This window comes from Amblyomma maculatum, chromosome 1, assembly GCF_055883805.1.
Source record: "Amblyomma maculatum isolate TAMU_Amacu chromosome 1, ASM5588380v1, whole genome shotgun sequence".
Classification (NCBI taxonomy): Eukaryota; Metazoa; Arthropoda; class Arachnida; order Ixodida; family Ixodidae; genus Amblyomma; species Amblyomma maculatum.
Window position 1 is genome coordinate 322,390,238 of NC_139344.1, and position 19,370 is coordinate 322,409,607.

Below are 19,370 nucleotides of genomic sequence, written 5' to 3' on the forward strand. Positions count from 1 at the left end.
TTGTGCATGGCCAAAGCAGAATTTCTCTAACACTGAGCACTGGTAGCTATATCGATTTCGCGCCCAATATTATGAAAATCCGTCCTCTATCCGATCATTGATACGTCCGCGGTTGAACATATTTATGCGCCTCGGGGTAGGCCAGCCGTGGGAACATGGATGCGTGGTTGTAGCAACGATCACTAGCATGGCACACTCTGCAAAAGTCAGCTTCTGCAACGAAATGTGCAGCGCACATTTTCTACCGCGTACCTAAATCCGGCGACAACTGCATATCTCCCGCTCGTTTCAAAGCTGCAGCCGTCCAATCGGGTTACGCTAACATATGCGGGGGTTTATTAAACTACATGTACGCAAAATTCAACGACAAGAAAAAGATGCAGGCTGAGCACTTGTCTAGTCTTCCCTTAAATACCAAACAAATTGCTGTTCGTAGGGAATTAATCGGATCATTCGCGCTTCCGGCTTTCCTGTTGTGCACTCATGTATTGCGGTGCAGCAGGTCTTTGCCTCGAAGAGTCGACGTGTAGCTCGCCGCAGTAGCAGCGAAGACGTCTATCGGCAAGTCTTTTACCACGACTCTGAGGTAGAATTTAAACGAAGAATTTAACAAGAAACATCCTGTTTCCTCTGTCTGCATGTCAGGAACGAGCATATTGCCATTTCACATACAGCGTATAATATATATTACATACTTTGGACGGCCGAAGTTCTGCACAGCGAGGTATGTGTTAATTGTGCCGGCACTCGATCTTCGGAGGTCGATGCAGGACCTAAGACAGCGTAAATGCTAGGAATAGCTCGCTTCCATTACGGGCAGATCGAGGTGCGAAGCGAAAGCTGCCCGTGAATGTGCGTATCTCGATGCCAGCTGGCGGAGCTGGTGCAGTACGTCGCATCGCCTGCAGCTATGTGCGTGACAAAGCGATGCTTGCCGTACACAATCCTGGGTAAAGAGCGTGATCTATGTTAGAATGGATGAACTCTTCGTACCACCTCATCGGGAGTCGCGCGCGGCTAACTGATATCATATAGCTACATCATAGCTGCATATATCCATGAGCCTGTATATCGACGTCCGCCGTATCTTTACGAGAATCGAATGGTCTTTCGTCGGACGTACAGTCGTGAGCAAACGTAGTATATACAACACTCAGCCGGGGATGGAGCTCGGGAAAACTTCATCAAAATGCCATTTAGTGGCAGTGACAAGGACAGCGACAGTGGCACATGCATCTGGATAAAATGGGGCACCACCACTATGTCTCGATTCCAAATAGTTATTACTAGATGGCCTTTCAATGCAGTTTTCCCGAGTTCCACCACCAGCTGAGTGTTGTGTACCACTTTTGCTCACGACTGTACCAGTAAACGTCAGGTTCTTCCTGTCTCCTTCAAATCTTCCGCAACTCTCCAAGGTGCTCCTCGATTCGGCAGGCGACGTGCAGTTCACACACAAACTCACAGTGAGACGTAGGACGACGAACTTACAGTAACAAAACGAAAATTAACTTTATATGACATTAAGAACACGAAGCATAGGGTACAGAAAACTTATCCACACGAGGCAGTGAGACATCACACTTTACAAAAGAGACTCTGCGAAAGACTAACTGCAAACTGAGCGAATCGCTCTTTTTACGACTTCTCAGTCGCGGGTCTGCCTGCTGTCTTCTCCGAGCGAGAATCAAACCAAAACCAGAACCAGAACCGTCGATGGCTACGCGGTGCGCTCTTAATAGCCAGCGCAAAAGCTTCTAGGCGCGGAGGAGGAACGGAAAAGAGCTTAGCGCTGCCAAAGCTATGCCTCCCCCCCCCCCCCCCCCCCCCCCCTCGGCCCTCTGGAGAGGTCTCGAATTTACTAGAACAGGGTCAGCACGCGCGGCGTTCCCGCGCGAAGCGAGGACGACGGCCGGGACCGTGCAGGGGAATGCACGCGTGACTCCGCCCACGACGACGAGGGCGATGAGGCGCAGCGCGGTGGCCGAGATTACGTAATCGGTCGCTTTTTTCTTAAGAACAGCGCGACTTAGACAAGGACGGAAGGAAGACAACACGGACGGTCGCGTCGCGTTCTCGTAGCTTGTAGAACATTCCATCGCCGTTTTCTGCGGCGCGCGCGCCGAAAAAGGAAGGGGGACCCAAGGCTTGGGGCCCTCAAGGAAATAGCGCGCGGCAGCGCACCGTACTGGGTTTTCCCGACGCAGCCACGACCAGTCTCGGGAGCGCGCACGCAGGCGCAGCGGAGCCGGGCTTGCGTTCGTCGATTGCAGCGCCACGACGGTAGCCAAGGAAAAGAATTTGAATATATAAAAGCCAACAACGCTATTTTATTCGTCAAAAAGTACTATTATTATGCAAAATCTAGACTACCGGTTATATAAACCGTTTTCGTCAGACAAAACGAAATCGGCCAATTGTCAATCCAGGCCGAGACCGGGAAACCTCATTTGAACCCGCCGCTACGGTGTCTAGATGGGTAGGTGTGCCCACCGGCGGGGGTAACGCGTGCCTTTTCTTCATGACGCCGCAGTGGCGCCACCAGCGAAAGCCCGGTTCATGACCGTTTCCTCCGGCCGTCGCCACGCACGACAGAAAGCGACTCGCTTCACTTTTTTCGAAGTGCAAATGAGTTTATTGCAAACAAGCTGTCTTACGGGAATAGGGAAGGGATGTAAACATATTACAAAGGCAGGGGAGCCGAGTTTAAGGCTGTTTTTTTACGTACAGCGTGTTTGCTGCGTTCCCGATTTTTCAGGCAAGCAACTCCAAACACTGTTATGTCACTTCCTCGTTCTTAATTTTTTTTTTCATTAAATGTTCCACGCCATCACAAGGCAACGCGAATATATATTAACACAGTGCTCAGCTGTGATTTATGCGTGTGCATGGGCGTAAGCAGACCTTGCGAATAAATAAAATAAAACGAGTGCATAAGCTTGTATTGCAAAACGGTATCTTCTAGCTGAACTTTTGAAAGTGCAATAAATGACATGCACACATTAGTGTTTTTGAGTCAGTGAAGTAACACACCCCAAAATCATGCCTATATATGCGTTCAAAGCACGCGTCTCAATTTCAGGTGTTTTCTTTTTTTTTTTTTTCGCGCGTTTTCACGGGCCAGGTTCTTGCTCTTGACCAAGAAGTGGAGGCGCATGATAGAGTAAAACTTGACGACGCTGTTTGTGATCTCAATTTTATGCTCCTCACAACCGATCGTAGGCGGAAGTTTGAGCTGCAGAAAAGAGGCGAAGTCTGCGAGACTTTCTCGCCTCATTTCAGTGACTGTGAAGCAGTGACTGAAGGATCTCCTCGAGAGATGTCATAATGCCGCCATGACGTTGCTGCTCCGTCATGCATATGCATTTTTCCTTCAATTAAGGCAGCAAACACCCGTTTGTTGAAGCCGAATCCGCTTCGAAATCCGCGCAGGTACCGTTGGAGACACGTTCTGCCGGGCAGCAGCATGATCTTCTCCTTGCGCAGGTGCTCATAAAGCCGTTTGCTCCTCATCCGCATTATCAAGCATTCGAGCAGCCACTCGCGCTGGTAGTTAAAACACTTAAAACCCTTCGTGTTTTTCCGCTTTGAAGCATTTGAACAGGCCATGACTTGTGACTGTTGTCTTACTGGCAAATTTTCTATTCTTGACATGAGCGCGCAGCTTTCTAGTTTTGAGTTCTTCCTCCTCATCTCTTCCAGTTTTGTCTCAAGAGTAAACATATTTCGCTTCAGTCTCTTGAACTTTGCGGTTACAAGCTTTCTCTTCTTTTCGCGCTCCCTCGACCTCCAGTCCTTTGTTTAGGACGACAGCTGATTTAGGAGCAACTTTTTTGCGTATCGGCAATGCAAACAGGAGTCTCCTTGACATTGCGTTTGGAGCTGAATGTTGTGTTTCCGTGGATTCTTATATTCTTGGATTTCGCGAGGACGGTGTCAAGTTGGTCATTGCATTTTATGCCCTGACATGGAATCATGGCATCCACGTCAGCCAAAAGGTCCCCAACCTGTTCACGAGTTTCCAAATCCAGCTTCTGTGTTACGGCGCCTTGCACGGACACGGTGGCTCGCAGTTTTGACTCACAGTGCTCCAGGAGTATTACTTTCACCAGAACGATGCTCTGTCCGCTTTTTCTGCAAGTCGAGAACGCAGAGGCTCCAGAATCTTCAATAGAGTGATGTGTCCAGCCGCTGTGGGATACCGTGCAGGTAGTGATCGTCAATGTCAACCGGACGAGGTGACACTTCGGTTACAGACGCGTAGAGGTACCTTCACTGGAGCTTGAAGGTACTGGATCGTCCGGCACCGTCTCAAGGTCGTGGCTGTCATTTCTGGCAGCCTTGGTTGGGCGGCAGCCTGTGGAATTCATCGTCTTTCGTTTTGCGGTCACCTTTCTTGACAGGTAAGCAGGGGCATCGGGCAGGGCAGAAGGCACGGCATCTTTCGTCAATCGTGGGTGAGAACGTGGGAGGCTAACAACGTTGCCTTCTATCATATATTTGTAATCCCGTTCGATACACTCTTGGTCAACATGCCGCTCACACACAACGGAGTGTGGCTGCAACCTCTTGTCGGCACGATGAAGAGCAAGCTCCCACCTTTTGAACAGTTCTGGATCCCGCGGCGCCGAAAACAGCGAGACTTTCAGTCCTTTTCTCGATTACTTGTAGCCGGATTTGCAGAAGGGTGCGAAACAAGTTGTGTCCTTATTGGTCTTCATTCCGATCACTTCTCACAAAAAGCGCAGCGCCTGCTCCGCTACGGCGCTTGCATGTGGACGATGACAGACAGCAAACAGACGAGAAAACAGGTAGCTAGTGTCGTCTGTTTATTGTTTCAATGCCAGACCGCAAAAGTTTTAGTTTCAGCTACTATTTTCACTGATAACGCAAGTAATAAGTAATGTTTTTAAACAAAAATGAGGTTAACAAAACGCGCGATGCGATTGCGACAAGTAGCAGACGATCCGCCGGTGAGCACCGGGCGGAGAACAGCAGCGCCAGTTTCGTCGTCATGAAGCGGAGGCACGCGGAACTACGCTTTGTGCCCTGCCGGTCGGCACACCTACCCATCTAGCCACCGTACCGCCGCTACCGCCGCGCAGTCGCGCTTTCCGCCGTCTGGTCCCCATGGCAACCAAAGGAGGCGAACTCGCTAAGCCTAGCAGAGCAGCTCGGTAAATCCAGAATACCGGAAGCAATCTGAAAATATAGTGCGTTTTATCGCTAAAATTTGGTTGTGCGGGCATCCTCAGATATAGCATAAGCTTCGTTGGCCTTTCGTTTTCCATGAACGCGTGACACCATGGAACGGTGACGACGAATGTGTGCCGAGGCGAGCGCCTGCCGCTTGGCCGAACGCCGCCATGTTGCCGTAACCTAAGCGACCCAGACCCAACGGCGGCTTGGGGAAATAGGGGCAGGGGCCGCCCCTAGCGTTAACCCACGTTTCCTTCCTCCATGTCCAAGACCCCAAGCGCGCCTTATGTTCTGCGCATGCGCATTTCGACGCCCCAAGCTCCTTGGGGGCCCCAAAGCTTGGGGCCCCCTGTCACACGGGCACAGCTGAACTCCTTTTAACTCCCTTCAACCAAGGTGGTCTTTATCTCAATGGAGATACGCGCCGTGTCACACGGCAGTCCTTTAGGAAAGGAAGTTTAAGGAAGTTCCTAGCTTAAGGAGTCCTGATCATCTCCCTCGAGCAAGTAAAGGCAGTAAAGGGAGTACTCTGGTTCCCTGTGAGCTTCATTGCAGGTGTTAAAAAAACGCATATGCATTAATTTTGAGTTTATAACTAATTTTAATACTGTAGCACAACGCAAAGCATGGAAAAAAGTAAATGTGCAAATATCCAAGCATGCACGCAAGAATTTCGCAAGCACATTGTGGCCAGTAGAACAGACAAACCCGATATGCTAGTAAAAGTAACAGCGCATTCTTTTCACATGAATAAAGATACATTTATATTTTAAAGTCAGTTCAAACTGTTGAAAAGAAAGCAGCCAAAAATTATTTCACATGTTTTTAACTTGATTATTTTATATGCATACACAAAACGAACAGCGCCTAATGGGACCCCGACGGCGTCTCGGAGAAGCTGGTTCTTAGCCGTGTGACACGGCGACAACTCCTTTAGGGCTGAACTCCCTCCGTGGTCCTTTATGGAAAAGAAGTTCGAAGGAGTTGGGACTTGCCCTTGTGACAGAAGAACCTTTCTTCTGTCACACGGGCAAGTCCCAACAGTACCTTTAGACACTTCGTTGAATTATTCCGGCGAACCTATAACTGCCTTTTCCTTTCAGTAAATCCATCTATCTCTATTAAAGTTAGCAATAAAAGTAGCACCTTTGGCTTTTTCCAGCAATCAAAGAAAAAAAACTGCGCGTGTGATCAAAAGATACTGGCTTCAAGTTCAAGATAACTTTATTGCCGTCGATGTAGGCCCATCCGCTCCCTCAGGAGGACCGCCCTCCAAGGGAGAGGAAGCCCCGCAGGGGGACGTCTTTCGCTAAGCGTCCCGTGTCAGACGAATTACTCGATCGAGCTTGCTGCTCCGGAGTCCATGGCTTCTTTCTCTCTGGTTCCATCATTATGACCGGGAGAATCGGGGCATTCCCAAATGAGATGACCCTGGTTGGCTATTATCCCGCATTTAGTGCAGAACTTTTGAGGTTCCTCTCCCTCGCCGTATAGATAAGATGGACATAATCGGGGTGTTTGTAATTTTTTCCAATCTCTGCAGTCGTTAGGTGCGAGAGACCGATCTGGAGGTGGGAGGTCTAATATCTTTCATTCCTGTGTGCAGCATTTCCGTGTACCTGAAGAGCGGATCCTTCGAGCCGGATAAGGGTGACTTCATATTTCTGGCCACCGTCGATTCAAAATAATATGACGTCTCGTTTTTTTTTTTTTAATTTTTTTTTTTTACATACGGCAAATACATAAAAACATTTTCTGATGATGGTGATCTAATGACTGTTCCCTTTTTAACAGGTGAGCACCGTACTGGTAGGGTACGTGGCTAGAGTGTTGGTGCCCCGGCCAGTCACAGGGAAGAAAGAAGGGAAATACACAGTGACAGACTGCACCATCTGGCGACCTACAAGGCCCGTTCCCGTCCAGAAAGAGGTCCAGACTGAGACATTGGTTGCATCTAGTGGAGTGAGATGGTGTTGCCTGTCAATTGGCTGTTCTTTTTTTGCCTCGACGAAACTTTCTGCTACAGACGACCAAAGTTTTACCGTTTTGCGCCGATTCCTGAAAATGCAGACAAGTTCAGATGTTAAAGGAATATATACATCATTTTTTTGCGGCATTTTTCTTCTTTAGTAATGATACGTATAGGCCATTCTCCATGATCGGTCCTCACGCAGTTTTCGCCAAGAAACGCTAAATAATTTAAAATTGAATTTTGTTTTCTCACTAGTTTCGGTTTCGACAGGCGAGAGATAGCTGTGACGTCAAATTCATGTCTTGATGCTTGGCATGAAAAGCAGTGATATAATCGCTCATTCTTCACTTGTAGTGGTCCCTGTTCTTGAGGCAGGCTGGCTTTATCATTGTAGGTAATTCAAATGACACAGCAATGATTATATAGCTGTATTTTCATCTCTTGCGTGACCCAGGCCTTGACCCAGGCTTGACTGTGAGGTCACAGCTACCGTTCGACTGTTGAAACCGAAACCGAAACAGGTGAGAAAAGAAATTCTATTATATATTATTCAGCGGTCGTAGACGCATGCGACGCGGTGGTCCGTGTACAGTAATGTCATAGGCATCATTACAAATGATAAAACACGAGCCCAAAAATAGGTGGCTATAGTCCTTCAAACTACTTACCAAACCATCAAAGATCATAAGCTATCTTGTGGTCAGTGTGTCAGTGTTTGAGCCCAAATAGTCCAGTGTTTAGTTTAATCAAATCGTGATATTAGAATTCCTTATTGAATCGCCACGAATTAAAAGAATTGAATCCACGATAATTTTCAGAGTGGAGACCTCCGCTATACGTACGGCGTCTCGTTAGCGTGTGCGGGGGTGCAGGTTCGACAAAACGAAGCCGATTTATTAGTAATTTTAAAAACATATATGTTAGAGGATCTTAGAAAATATTATTTGTTTTGGGGACCACCAATTTGACATGATTCGGTAAATTTGGAATTCTGGAAGACGACATTTTCAACTTTCCTTTTTTTTTTTTTTTTTATCAGCGGAGAATACTTGGGAGAATACCTGCAGCTCTCCTTTGCAGCAGTATGGTTGAACTAAGTTTGAGATTAAGTTTACCATCTTCTTGTCTGAAAAACCTCAGAATGGTTAAACATTTCAATTGACTGTTTTGACTGATTCGCGCATAAGTCGCAGCTGCTACGGCTTTTGATGAGTGCTTTGTCTGCGGCTTTTTTTTTTATCTGTTTACCGTTTAAAGGGAGAATTTTTTTCTCTTTATTTCCTTTTATTAATTAGAATTCACTAATCTGTGTGTTATGTTCAATGTAGAACCCGTACTGCCCGTACAACTCGCCAGTGCAGGGTAACGTCGCATTACATCACAGCTAGGTTTCGCGGAGGACATTAGCATTTCGTATGCAGTTCTTCAGCATGTTGTGAACTTGGTCTTTGAAATGACAAAGCAATACTCAAGTTTCACCGCGCGCGTGATCAATACTTCGAATTTGAGTGGCGAGCTTGCAGGTATTCGGAAAAGGTTGACGGTCTATCTTGAACCAAGCGGCAATAAATTTGATTTTTTTTTTTTAAACATAAATTAATGACAGTCCGACAGCGTTGCCGAAGCAATTTGGCTGTCAGCTAAATCTTTCTCCGTGGCTAAAACCGAGGCTAACGAAACGCTAAAGCTACAGACATGAACGAAACTGCGATTGCTTGGACGGCAAAAGTAGCGTCGTTGCTCGCTGCTTCCATAGTAGCGGGGCGGCATCGGAAGTGATGTGACAGTTACGCTAAAGAGCAACACGCTTTTAAAACCCGCGTGGGTGTTGACTCCAGTTTGGTATCCGACAACAGAGCTGAACTGCAGGCACATAGGCCAGCAGGAACAAAGGAAGCCAGTAATAGCGATATGCCAGTGAAGCATGGTAGCAGTGGTAGTGGTGGTAGCGTCATGTAGCGTCTCTAGCTACGGCTAGCTTGCCCGCTCCCCTCAAAATCGCCAATCAAAACAAGGATGGCGCCTTTTCTGGGGGAGCGCCCCTTTGCGCAACGAAAAGTAGTGCCTCAAACAATAGCCCTTTTTTATTGCATAGAAAGAAGATATTTTGCAGTTGTGAATGCTTATCTAATCAAAATCATAAACTGAATCTGACATGAAAGATAAAACATATAATGGAGTACTTTAACTTGCGAGTCGAAGGACGGCGTGGCCCTTTGGATTACTTTGGCCGCCCCGTGCATGTGTCACTCACGTTGTTGCCCATTCCCATTAGGTTGGGACTGGGACAAATTTTGTCCCCTCTTATCGGCATCTAATTTTTTCTCGCAGCAGTGATCGGCTTCCAAAGTGAGTACGAGAAATTTTTCTACCCATTCTTCATGCCGATCAATGGGTCGCCGGCTGCTTGAAATGCTAACCGCGCTGTCGAGACGGACGCCTACCGAGCCGTGCCGGTCTAGTCCTACGCCGGCCCTTTGTTTTGCCTACCCTTGCGCGCATTTCACAGAATGTGAATGACGGAGCTGTTGCGGGATCCGTGCTCTCGCTGCCAAGCCGAGCGAGAGAAGTGGCGGCGGCATGCAGCGGAGCCGAGCCCAGACACAGTGGCAACGATAGCTAGCGTGCGCGGCGCGCGAGGCCTAATTTGGCAGTTCGCCGCTTTGACTAGCGCCATGGCGGGATAGACGCCGGTGCAGTTCGTTAGCGTGCGTCGAATGGTGTGCCTGGCGGCGGCGTTTTGTGAAGCTGGGTTCTGTGCTCTGCTGTCGATTCGGGGCGCAGTGGAGACGTCGTCTGTGCGCGTCACTAGCATCCTTTCTGTTTCTTGACGCAGAAAACGATGGCCGAGGGTAACGGGGACGCGGCAACGGTGGAGCCCATGGACGAGTCGAGCGCAACGGCGGAACACAGCGCCGACTACGCCAAACTGGTGGGACACGGGCTACAGGAGAAAGTGGCCGCTCAACTGGACGCCATCTTCCAGACGGGCAAGTTGGCCTACGCCGACCTAGACGAGCGCGCGCTCGACGCGCTCAAGGAGTTCCCGGCCGATGGAGCCTTGGCCGTGCTGAAGCAGTTTTTAGACAGCAGCCTGGAGCACGTGTCTAATAAGTCCGCCTACCTGTGCGGCGTGATGAAGACATACCGGCAAAAAAGCAAGTTGCCGGGAGCATCGGGATCGGGTTCCAACAAGGGCCCGGACGAAGACAAAATCCGCGCCATTCTCGAACGCACGGGCTACTCGCTGGACGTGACGACCGGCCAGCGCAAGTACGGTGGGCCTCCGCCCGGTTGGACAGGACCGCAGCCGAGTAGCGGCTGCGAAGTGTTTGTCGGGAAGATCCCCAAAGACATGTTCGAAGACGAGCTCATTCCCCTGTTCGAAAAGTGTGGCAAGATCTGGGACCTCCGGCTCATGATGGACCCGCTGTCGGGCCTCAACCGGGGCTACGCCTTCATCACATTTTGCAACCGCGAGGGCGCCCTCAACTCTGTGCGCGAGGTGAGTTTCCCGCCTCTTTTTCTGACCATTCTCTGCTCGGCACACACACCCCCGCGTCAGCTCAGCGTCACGCGCTCACTTACCGTGCTCTTTGCTTGCCCTGCAGCTGGACAACCACGAAATCCGTAAGGGCAAATACATTGGGGTCACCATCTCAATCAACAATCATCGGCTTTTCGTGGGCAACATCCCAAAGAACAGGGGCAAGGAGGAGCTGTTTGAAGAGTTCTCCAAACATGCACGTGAGTGGGCAAAATAATTCTGCTCCTTGTTCTGCCACAGTTCGTTACTGTGCATGCGCAGAAGTCCCTGTTGCCATCAGTTTTGAATAGAGGCACAAATGTCATTGGCTATTGCTGTGCTTCGTTTTGTTTTCAATGGAACGAGTGACGTCAGTGTTGCAGAATGCATTTACGAGACTAGAAAAAGTATTTGTTGGCTGTCTTCCAGAGCAGTTTTAAAAGGAATGGTCAGGGTGGTACTTAGTATCAAAAGAAACAGTGTGGCAGAGACAGGAACATCTCGCGAACTCTGGTAGTAGTGGTCATACGTTGGTGGTGCCAGGGTTGCATGGCTCATTACTAGCAGTGTACGATTCCCTTGCATTGAGCCATTCTGCATCACTGGTGCCATGAGGCGTGGCATAGGCTGCCAGTTCATCTGCATGACTAGTATAGAAATGACTGTTCTTGGTATGCATATATGCAGCGTATCTTTAGTAATTGTGATAGTCCATGCAGTCAAATTATAGCGGGGCAAATTTTCGTGTCACTGACAAATTTTGACAGACCGACAAGTACAACTCAAGAATGATGAAGCAAAAGTTCTTGAAATGAACTCTCATATGATGGCATTGACCATTTGTCACGGTGCAGGGATCGATTCCTTTCTCCTTGCCTGCCTGCTGTGATGTATGCAAGGGGATTAATAGCAGAGCCATGGTACTCGGATATTTGCCATTAGCTGCAAATGCTGTCATTGAGGAGTATTTGCTGCTTCATTCAGAGTTCTCTCCAACCATAGCGCTACAGTTTTCCCTCATGTGGTCACTTTTGCAATAAACAAACGCAGCACAGCAACAAAAAATGATGTGCAAATACACTCTTGGCAGTCAACAGCTCTTCTGTACCCTTTGTTCTTCGCGTCTTCAGTCAAAAGTTGCCAGCATGCAGGTGCTTCACTGAAAAAATGCATGCTAAACAGAAAAAGGCTTCCTTGTAGCTTGTTAACAGGAAGCATTACCATTGCACCCACTTTTTCACCCTGGCATCGGAGCAAGCAACATTGGGAGACACGCGACGCTCACTTTGCTCTTAGAAGTTTCATGGTTTGTATGCAAGTTTGCAGAGTAAATGTTGGTTACAGAGTTCTACTTTGCTTCGAAATTTGGGAGTGTTGCATTGTCTTCTGTGGCTTATGTTAAGGGGTTAGTCTTGGGTCATATTGCTGCTGGCTGACATATATGGTGAGGCAGCTAGCCACCTGTGTGTCTGTTTTGCAAGGTGAGGCCAAGTGTGATTTGCTGATGACGGAAAAAGCTTCATTATATGTACAGCATGTCAAAATTGTCTAGCCCTGCAGCAAGGGCTGTTTCTGTTAGTGCATACTGGGCTTCAACTAATAGTACTGCTGTGCCAATGTGTGCGAAGCACGTACGTTGAGATTTAGTGTGCACTTGTATTTTTGTGCACTCTGTGCAATGTTTGTAGGAAGCCCTTGTGCTTTTGAGGGGCTTTTGCCACCGTCTGGGCTATATATGTTCACTTATCCGAGGTGGGATCTCTGTTGTGACCACGAATAGCAGAATTGGGTGAGTAAAGGTGTGCTTAAATTAGGTGATGGTAGACATTCATATTCGAAAAATTTCTGGGAGTGCACTTTTACATTCGTTCTATAAGGCAAGGTAGTTTGCTCTTGGAAATTGTCTTGGTTTTGCATTTAAGTGTACAATTTTCTTTTCATTTATGTTTGCCAGTAGTTTTCATAGTGCAAAGAACATGTGAAAGTGTGATGTATGGCAAGGGAAGATTTCGAGCACATAGTAGTCGTAGCAGTGTGCAGATGAGCTGTTTTGACTTGGCCAAAAAAAATGCAGGCTGGTCTGCTGCGTGTTTTGTTCATGGTGTCAAGGGCAAATTCGGGGATGCCAGTGACAGTTGATAAGGGCACGGTGTAACAGCATTAATGGCTCCTGTCTACGTGTCCTTGTTTACATGCACTTCACTGCTCGCTTGATTACTAAGTTCTTAATTTGTGCCTATTATTTCTCGCATACTTGTCACCATACAGTCATAAGCTACCACGTTATGCGAGATATCACCTCACACAGGTGCAAAGCCCTGCTTTAACCAAGCCGTGAAAATGTGCCTGCATGGTCTAGGGATTGCATGTTTGTTTCAGGATCCAAAAGTTCCAGAGAGCTCGATTACCTCTTGCCCTCTCATCCCAAAGGATAAGTCAGAGTTGACAGCACCTGTGAACTTGGCCACGTCACACAACTAGCTGACCAATCAATACCCCAGAGACATGTCCGGGACTCTTCGGTCACTATGCTGCTGTCAGGTTTTCCGGACAGTGAGGCTTTTTAACAGCACTGCACAAGTTTTTGCATTATTTCTTTTATTACCTAATGTCCCCTGCATTGCCTCACTGGTAAGCATTTTCTACAACTGTAATGGCATGGTAAAGAGTTCTGCATAGGAAGAAGCATGCAGTAGGCTTCAAGAAAATAGGCTAAATATGTTACATTGCTAATATGCTAAGCACACTTATTGTGAACCTCACTCCCTTGCCTCGATTTGACACTGCAGTTCCACTCCGCTGAGTGGAGAAAAACAGCCGCCCCTCCACTTGTGGGGCAATTGGGATAGTTTCCTTTGACAAGATCTTGAGAAATCCCCCTTCTTCGCAGCTTGTGTGAGTGGCATATGGAAACGATTTACGGACTGTAGACACATAATTTAGTTTGCATGTTCTCGTCTTTCAAATGATGCTTTGGACATAATAATTGGATCATTACGTGGTGTTTGCCTGTGATTGCAAATTAATTTATAATAGAATATCTTCCTTGATGCTGTTTTAGTTTTGATTCCGTAAGTAATGACTGTTATATCTAAATATATAGGTCACATGAGCCACGAAAAAAAGCTGAAGCGTAATGGATGATACATATTTTTAACGAGCCAACCTGCATCTTGAGCTGCAATGACAGCAAATGGCGAATCAGCAGTATCTCATTTTTCTTCATGACCTTAACGTCAATGAATTTAGCGGTCATAGGCAGTGATCACATGGCACACCATGTTACTAATGTCTGATGCATCATTTTAAAAAGGAAAAGGAAATTTTGTGTCCGTACTTCTGTAAAGGCCAAACACTAGCCCAAAACTTGCTCTTGCTCTCCCAGTGACTAAGACTAGATCTCTGTCCTGTGGGCAGAGTGAACTTATGTGCTCCCTCTGCAGCGGTCTGTTACGTCTGAAGATGTATGCATTGATATGATGGGCAAGCCGTTGATGCATTCAGCACATATGTTTCCATACCTTGGTCGTGCCTTTGGAGCCCTGCAGCTTCTTATATACTGTTAATAAGCTATTTCCTACAAGTGCACAACTATCTGCGACATTGTCATCGAAGTGTCTGAAGACAGCAAGGAAGCCTTCGTGGTAAATAGCTGTTTTATTGGAGAAAGCCATGGTTGGAACAAAATGTTTTGAGTGTGCAGAATCTGCTGTACGAGCGAATCTACTTATGCCACAACTTATTTCTTAGCGTCATGTTGAGCAGGTCAGCTTGTTGAATGTCAGTATAGACTGGAAGCTTTCAACTAGTGTTAAAAACACGACGGTCGCTTTGTTACTCGGTGCTTTCTTTCAAACTTCACGCATATGAGCAGAAACAGGACAACAAAGCAGGCACTCACTAGGCGACACACTCAGACACACACAATAACAATGCAGTGAACGAAACATGCCAAAAGAAGGGCACGCAATGCTACACGTGAAGGCGCCCGCGTGGAGCAAAGCTGACTTCATTCCACATAGCTAGCGACACGAGCAGACCATGTCGACAGACTGAGCAATGATAAAGCAAAAAGGCGCAAAAACAATCCCTGTCTGCTACCGTCGGGCTAAATAAGGTGCTCGCCTTTTCCATCCGGTCTGCGACCTGGGCCGAGGAAGATCCACGTTGCCCGCTCAAGGTCTCTCAAAACAGGGACATTCAGGTTATGTGGTACTGCAACCGCGCTAACGATCACGGACCCCATCCGTGATTCGGTTCGCTCATCTGAACTCACCTTTAGGGATTTCAAATTCGCCTGTGTTGTAGAAGCGTAGTGTGATGATCAGTGGCAACATTGACCATGGTCATCTATGCTTGGCACCAGGTGTGCATGTCGGGAGGCTAGCCATGGTCTCACTCATAACATGCCAGAAGATCAAGGTCTGACTGATCGAGGCAGTCACTAAGCGGACATTTTGGTGCATTTTTCTTCATTGCATCCGAAGAAAGATTGGTCTTCGGGTAGGATTAAGTTTACACAGCTAGTGAACAATGGGACATTCACCATGTATACAAACGGAGTGGCTGTATAGGATACCTCATGTTAGTGTCTATGCAACCTCGAGTTTCTCGAGCAGCAGTTACGATGGGTACAACCAAGGTGGCTGACTTAGCGCATTAATCCATGAAAACTTTCATTTTTCTACTTAGTGCAAGGCAAAAGCTTTGCGATGGCTAAAGTGAGTTGGGATCCCATTTTGCGCTTTATTCCTTGCTATGCTCCCATTTCTTATTACCGTGGTATATCAACCTTCCCCTGTAGGTGCATGCTGCCTTGTTCCCGTGGTAACCAAATCTGAATTGCACATCCATCTGGCTGCATCTAAACCTCTTCTGTTCGCTCTAACCAGATGGTGGCTAGAGGTTTCTTTCCATGGCAGGGCAACCTTTTGGCATCTCCTCTGAAAACTTGTTGAAAAACAGTCATAGTGTAAAAAGAGCCACAGATATCAAAATACTGCAATAAAATAATTGGGCATATAAAAATATATGCTACACTGTCTCTTTTCTTAGTTGTAAGATTTAGTATGCCTATCTATAACTTTTTTTTTTTAATTGTTTGAAAGCAGTGATCAATCGCTGTTCTGTTCTCGTGGTGGTTGTTGAGAATCCACTGAAATGAAAAGATTTCCACTGAGGGTAAGGAAAGCCAGTAGTGCTGGTTTGGTTTGTGGGGTTTAACGTCCCAAAGAGACTCTGGCTATGAGAGGCGCCGTAGTGGAGGACTCTGGAAATTTCAACAGCCTGCGTAACATGCGCTGACATCGCACAGCACACGGAAAAATGTATATAGATCAACATATGCAGTATTTCTGGAAAAGTGGCCACCTTGGGAACAGTAGTCCAGCGCCGTAACCAATAATACTGTTAGATATGGAATTGCCTCTCATACTTCCTCAAGAATTTTCTATCCAGCATAGGTGTCATCAGAGATATCATAAATTGGAAACAGCCTTCACATTTTTTTCTCTCAACTCGCGCATTCTGGTCTGAGCGAGAAAAATAAACTCGCTCTGCCAATCAATGCGTTGCCAAGCCAATTTGGCTCAGTTCTGCACTTTTTTTTATGCTTGCTGCCACCACGGCTTTAACTCTGCAGGAGTGAGGGGAAAGAGAGCCTGAAAGAAATGTTTTGCTAAGTATCGGTTCACTTCTGAGGAGCTGTAAGAGCATTCACGCTCAGTGGCATTTAATCCTCCCAATGCAGCCATTGATAAATACTTTTTGAACTTTCATTCATACTGCTTTAAAGAAGTAGAGGTGCCAACATGTTTTATGCTTTTTTTTCTCGCTTGAATTAGGCTGAGACAACAGTGTATATGACCGGTGACTTGGGATTTGTCTATGCCAGCCATATCATTTACAATTGCAAATTTTCTCAAGGATTTTGTTTCTTTGGTCTCAACTGCCAAATGATGGCTGCGATGTCACGGACAAGTTGTGGCTTTGTGATTCAGGGAAAATGATATAATTACTGCTTATTCATTTTAAATGATTCCAAATCTTGGGCAGGCTTATCAAGCATGGTTTGATCAAAACGGGGACCATACTGCAGTCTCCTTTAACCCTTCTCAACACGTCTCTGAGGTCACAGCTTTGTCCGGCATTTGAAGCAAACGAGAAAAAAATCAGTTATGAAATATTTACCACCTCAGCGGCCGCTTTTCAATGGAGGTGAAAAGCTAGGTAATCGTGTGCTCTGCGATGTCAGTGCACGTGCCCCAGGTGGTCGAAATTTCCAGAGCCCTCCACTATGGTATCTCTCATAGCCTGAGCTGCTTTGGGACGTTCAAACCCCCCAAACCTAAAATATAACCAAATATTTACTAGTTCTTACGCTTTCATGTTATATAATTTGTTGCAAGTCATTCCTAAGACGGAACGCTCAACTAAAATTGGTATTTGTACTCTTTCAACATGAAAGCATTCTGCAGCGAGTGTGGCTGTACATGATTTGCCATCATAAGCTGCACAAATAACATTGCAGGAAAGTGCGGCTTAATTTGTCTGTGTTGCCACGGTCTCATTTGGCTCTCATTTTTTCTGCTGCAGCGGGCCTGACAGAGGTGATTATCTACAGTTCACCTGATGACAAGAAAAAGAACAGGGGTTTCTGCTTCCTGGAATACGAGTCACATAAAGCCGCCTCGTTGGCCAAGCGGCGCTTGAGCACAGGCCGTATTAAGGTGTGGAGCTGCGACATCATTGTGGACTGGGCTGACCCACAGGAGGAGCCTGATGAGGAAACAATGGCCAAGGTGAAGGTACTGTACGTGCGCAACCTGACGGCCGACGTGACGGAGGAGAAGCTCAAAGAGCTGTTTGAAGCTCATGGCCGAGTGGAGCGGGTCAAGAAGATCAAGGACTACGCATTTGTGCACTTTGAGGAGAGGGATCATGCTGTGCGTGCCATGGAGCAACTTCAAGGCAAGGACTTGTGTGGGGCCCCCATGGAAGTGTCGCTGGCCAAGCCCCCGTCGGACAAGAAGAAGAAGGAGGAGGTGCTGCGGAACCGGGAGCGCCGCATGATGCAGATGATGCAGCAACGCATAGTGTGAGCACACTTGCTTGCTTTCCGGGGCAAGCATGTCTGCACCCTGTGCTAAATGCCCTCCAAGACAAACCTCTGTTGCCGTTCTTTGTGTGTGCGTGCGTGTGTGTGTGTGCACGCGTGCGCGTGTGTCCTGCATGACAAGCTTACTAGTGGTAATTGCCTACCTTGTCAGTAGCAGAGTAGTTTTGTAGTGCTTCAACCTGGCATGCTAACTTCATTGCCAGGACATCGTGTTGCAGTGTTCTTATCATGGGCACAGGCGATGTAAACAAACATTATTTTGGAATGGGCACAGAATAGGTAACTCGCAATCCTACATGCATAAATGACCCATTTGTGGCCACATAACACGTCTTAAAGACTGCCCGCCATATTGAGCTGACGCACAAGTGCAGTGCTGTGGTCGTCCAGCCCCGGGTAATTTTTTCTGGTGCCTGCTGTTGGACACGCAGTGAATGCTTCCAAGTGTGGCCCGTTTGTGGGCGGTGGGGTTGCTGACAGGGTACTGCGTTGCCCTTCTCTTTACAGGGACGTGTCGGACTACCGCATGATGGGCTGCATGCCCCCGCCGCCGCCCCTTCGGGGGCCCCGGGGCGGCGGGGGCGGCCGGGGCCCCCCCGTGGGTCCCAGGAGCTACGGTGAGTGCGGGGGTACCAGGGGGCACGGGGGTGTGCGTTTTCCCGGCTGGCTCAACCCTGATCCTTGTTGGTCTCTGTGCTGCTCCGTAGATTACGACTATGACTACTATGGGTATAGCGACTACCGGGGCGGCTATGCGGATCCGTACTATGAGGACTATTACGGCCGCTATGATGACTATTATGACTACGGCTACCCAGCTGCGGCACCCCCCCGTGGCCGGCCTGCTCCAGAGCGGGTGGGTGGTTCCTCTTTTCCTTCCTTCTCCTCCTCCTCTATGCCGACGGTTAGCATATCCGAGCGGCCGGGAAAGCGGGCGCCCCCGCGGTGGTTGAGGTGCTCGCTCTCGGATATGGTAGCCCGGCGCGCGCCCGCCGCCCGTGGCCGGGGCTTCGACGAGCAGCGGCAGCCAGCGGGTCCTGACCCCTGTCCCTTCGCGGCGTTCGCGCCCTCCTCCTCCTTGTGTGCAGGCTCGTGGTGGCCAGCGTGGGGTGACGCGTGGGGGGCGCGGCCGTGGGCGGGCCCCCCGCGCTCGCGCTGGCCGGGGGGCGGGCCCTGCCAGCCGTGGGGGCCGTGGGGGCGCCCTCCCCCGGGGAAGCCTGGCCGGTAAGCGCAAGTTCGACGGGGGCCACCAGAACCAGGGCGACTCGAAGCGCCGCTTCCACAACAGCAGCCAGCAGCAGGACGACGGACAGCAGTGGTACCAGGACTCCTTCAAGGAAACCTGGGGCTGACCGCCGCTGCTCGTGTGTGTGTCTTCCCGCCGCCAAGCACTCCTCCTTCTCGCGGGGGGGCCGGACTGTGATGGACAGGCGACGTGTAACCTGACAATTGTGTGGAAATAAAAGTGGCCGTTTTAAAAACCCCGCGCCTTTCCCTCACTTGTGACCGTGAGCCCCCTCCCGCTCTCTTCCAGCGGTCGTGTACCACCTGCGGCC

General features: G+C 48.5%; 1 protein-coding gene across 2 annotated transcripts; it reads left to right on the top strand.

The window, feature by feature from the left end:
* Nucleotides 1-9,346: 9,346 nt before the first annotated feature.
* On the top strand, nt 9,347-19,296 carry Syp (synaptotagmin binding cytoplasmic RNA interacting protein). 2 transcript variants are annotated; one of them, XM_084580404.1, is made up of 7 exons: nt 9,347-9,520; nt 10,008-10,676; nt 10,783-10,918; nt 17,292-17,793; nt 18,322-18,431; nt 18,522-18,670; nt 18,903-19,296. In XM_084580404.1, the coding sequence occupies exons 2-7, from the start codon at nt 10,014-10,016 to the stop codon at nt 19,164-19,166; spliced, it is 1,824 nt and encodes a 607-aa protein (XP_084436530.1). In that variant the 5' UTR covers nt 9,347-9,520; nt 10,008-10,013; the 3' UTR covers nt 19,167-19,296. The 2 variants fall into 2 exon arrangements, with proteins under 2 accessions (XP_084436530.1, XP_084436588.1); XM_084580462.1 differs by lacking the exon at nt 18,522-18,670 and having other exon boundaries at nt 9,348-9,520.
* Nucleotides 19,297-19,370: the final 74 nt, after the last annotated feature.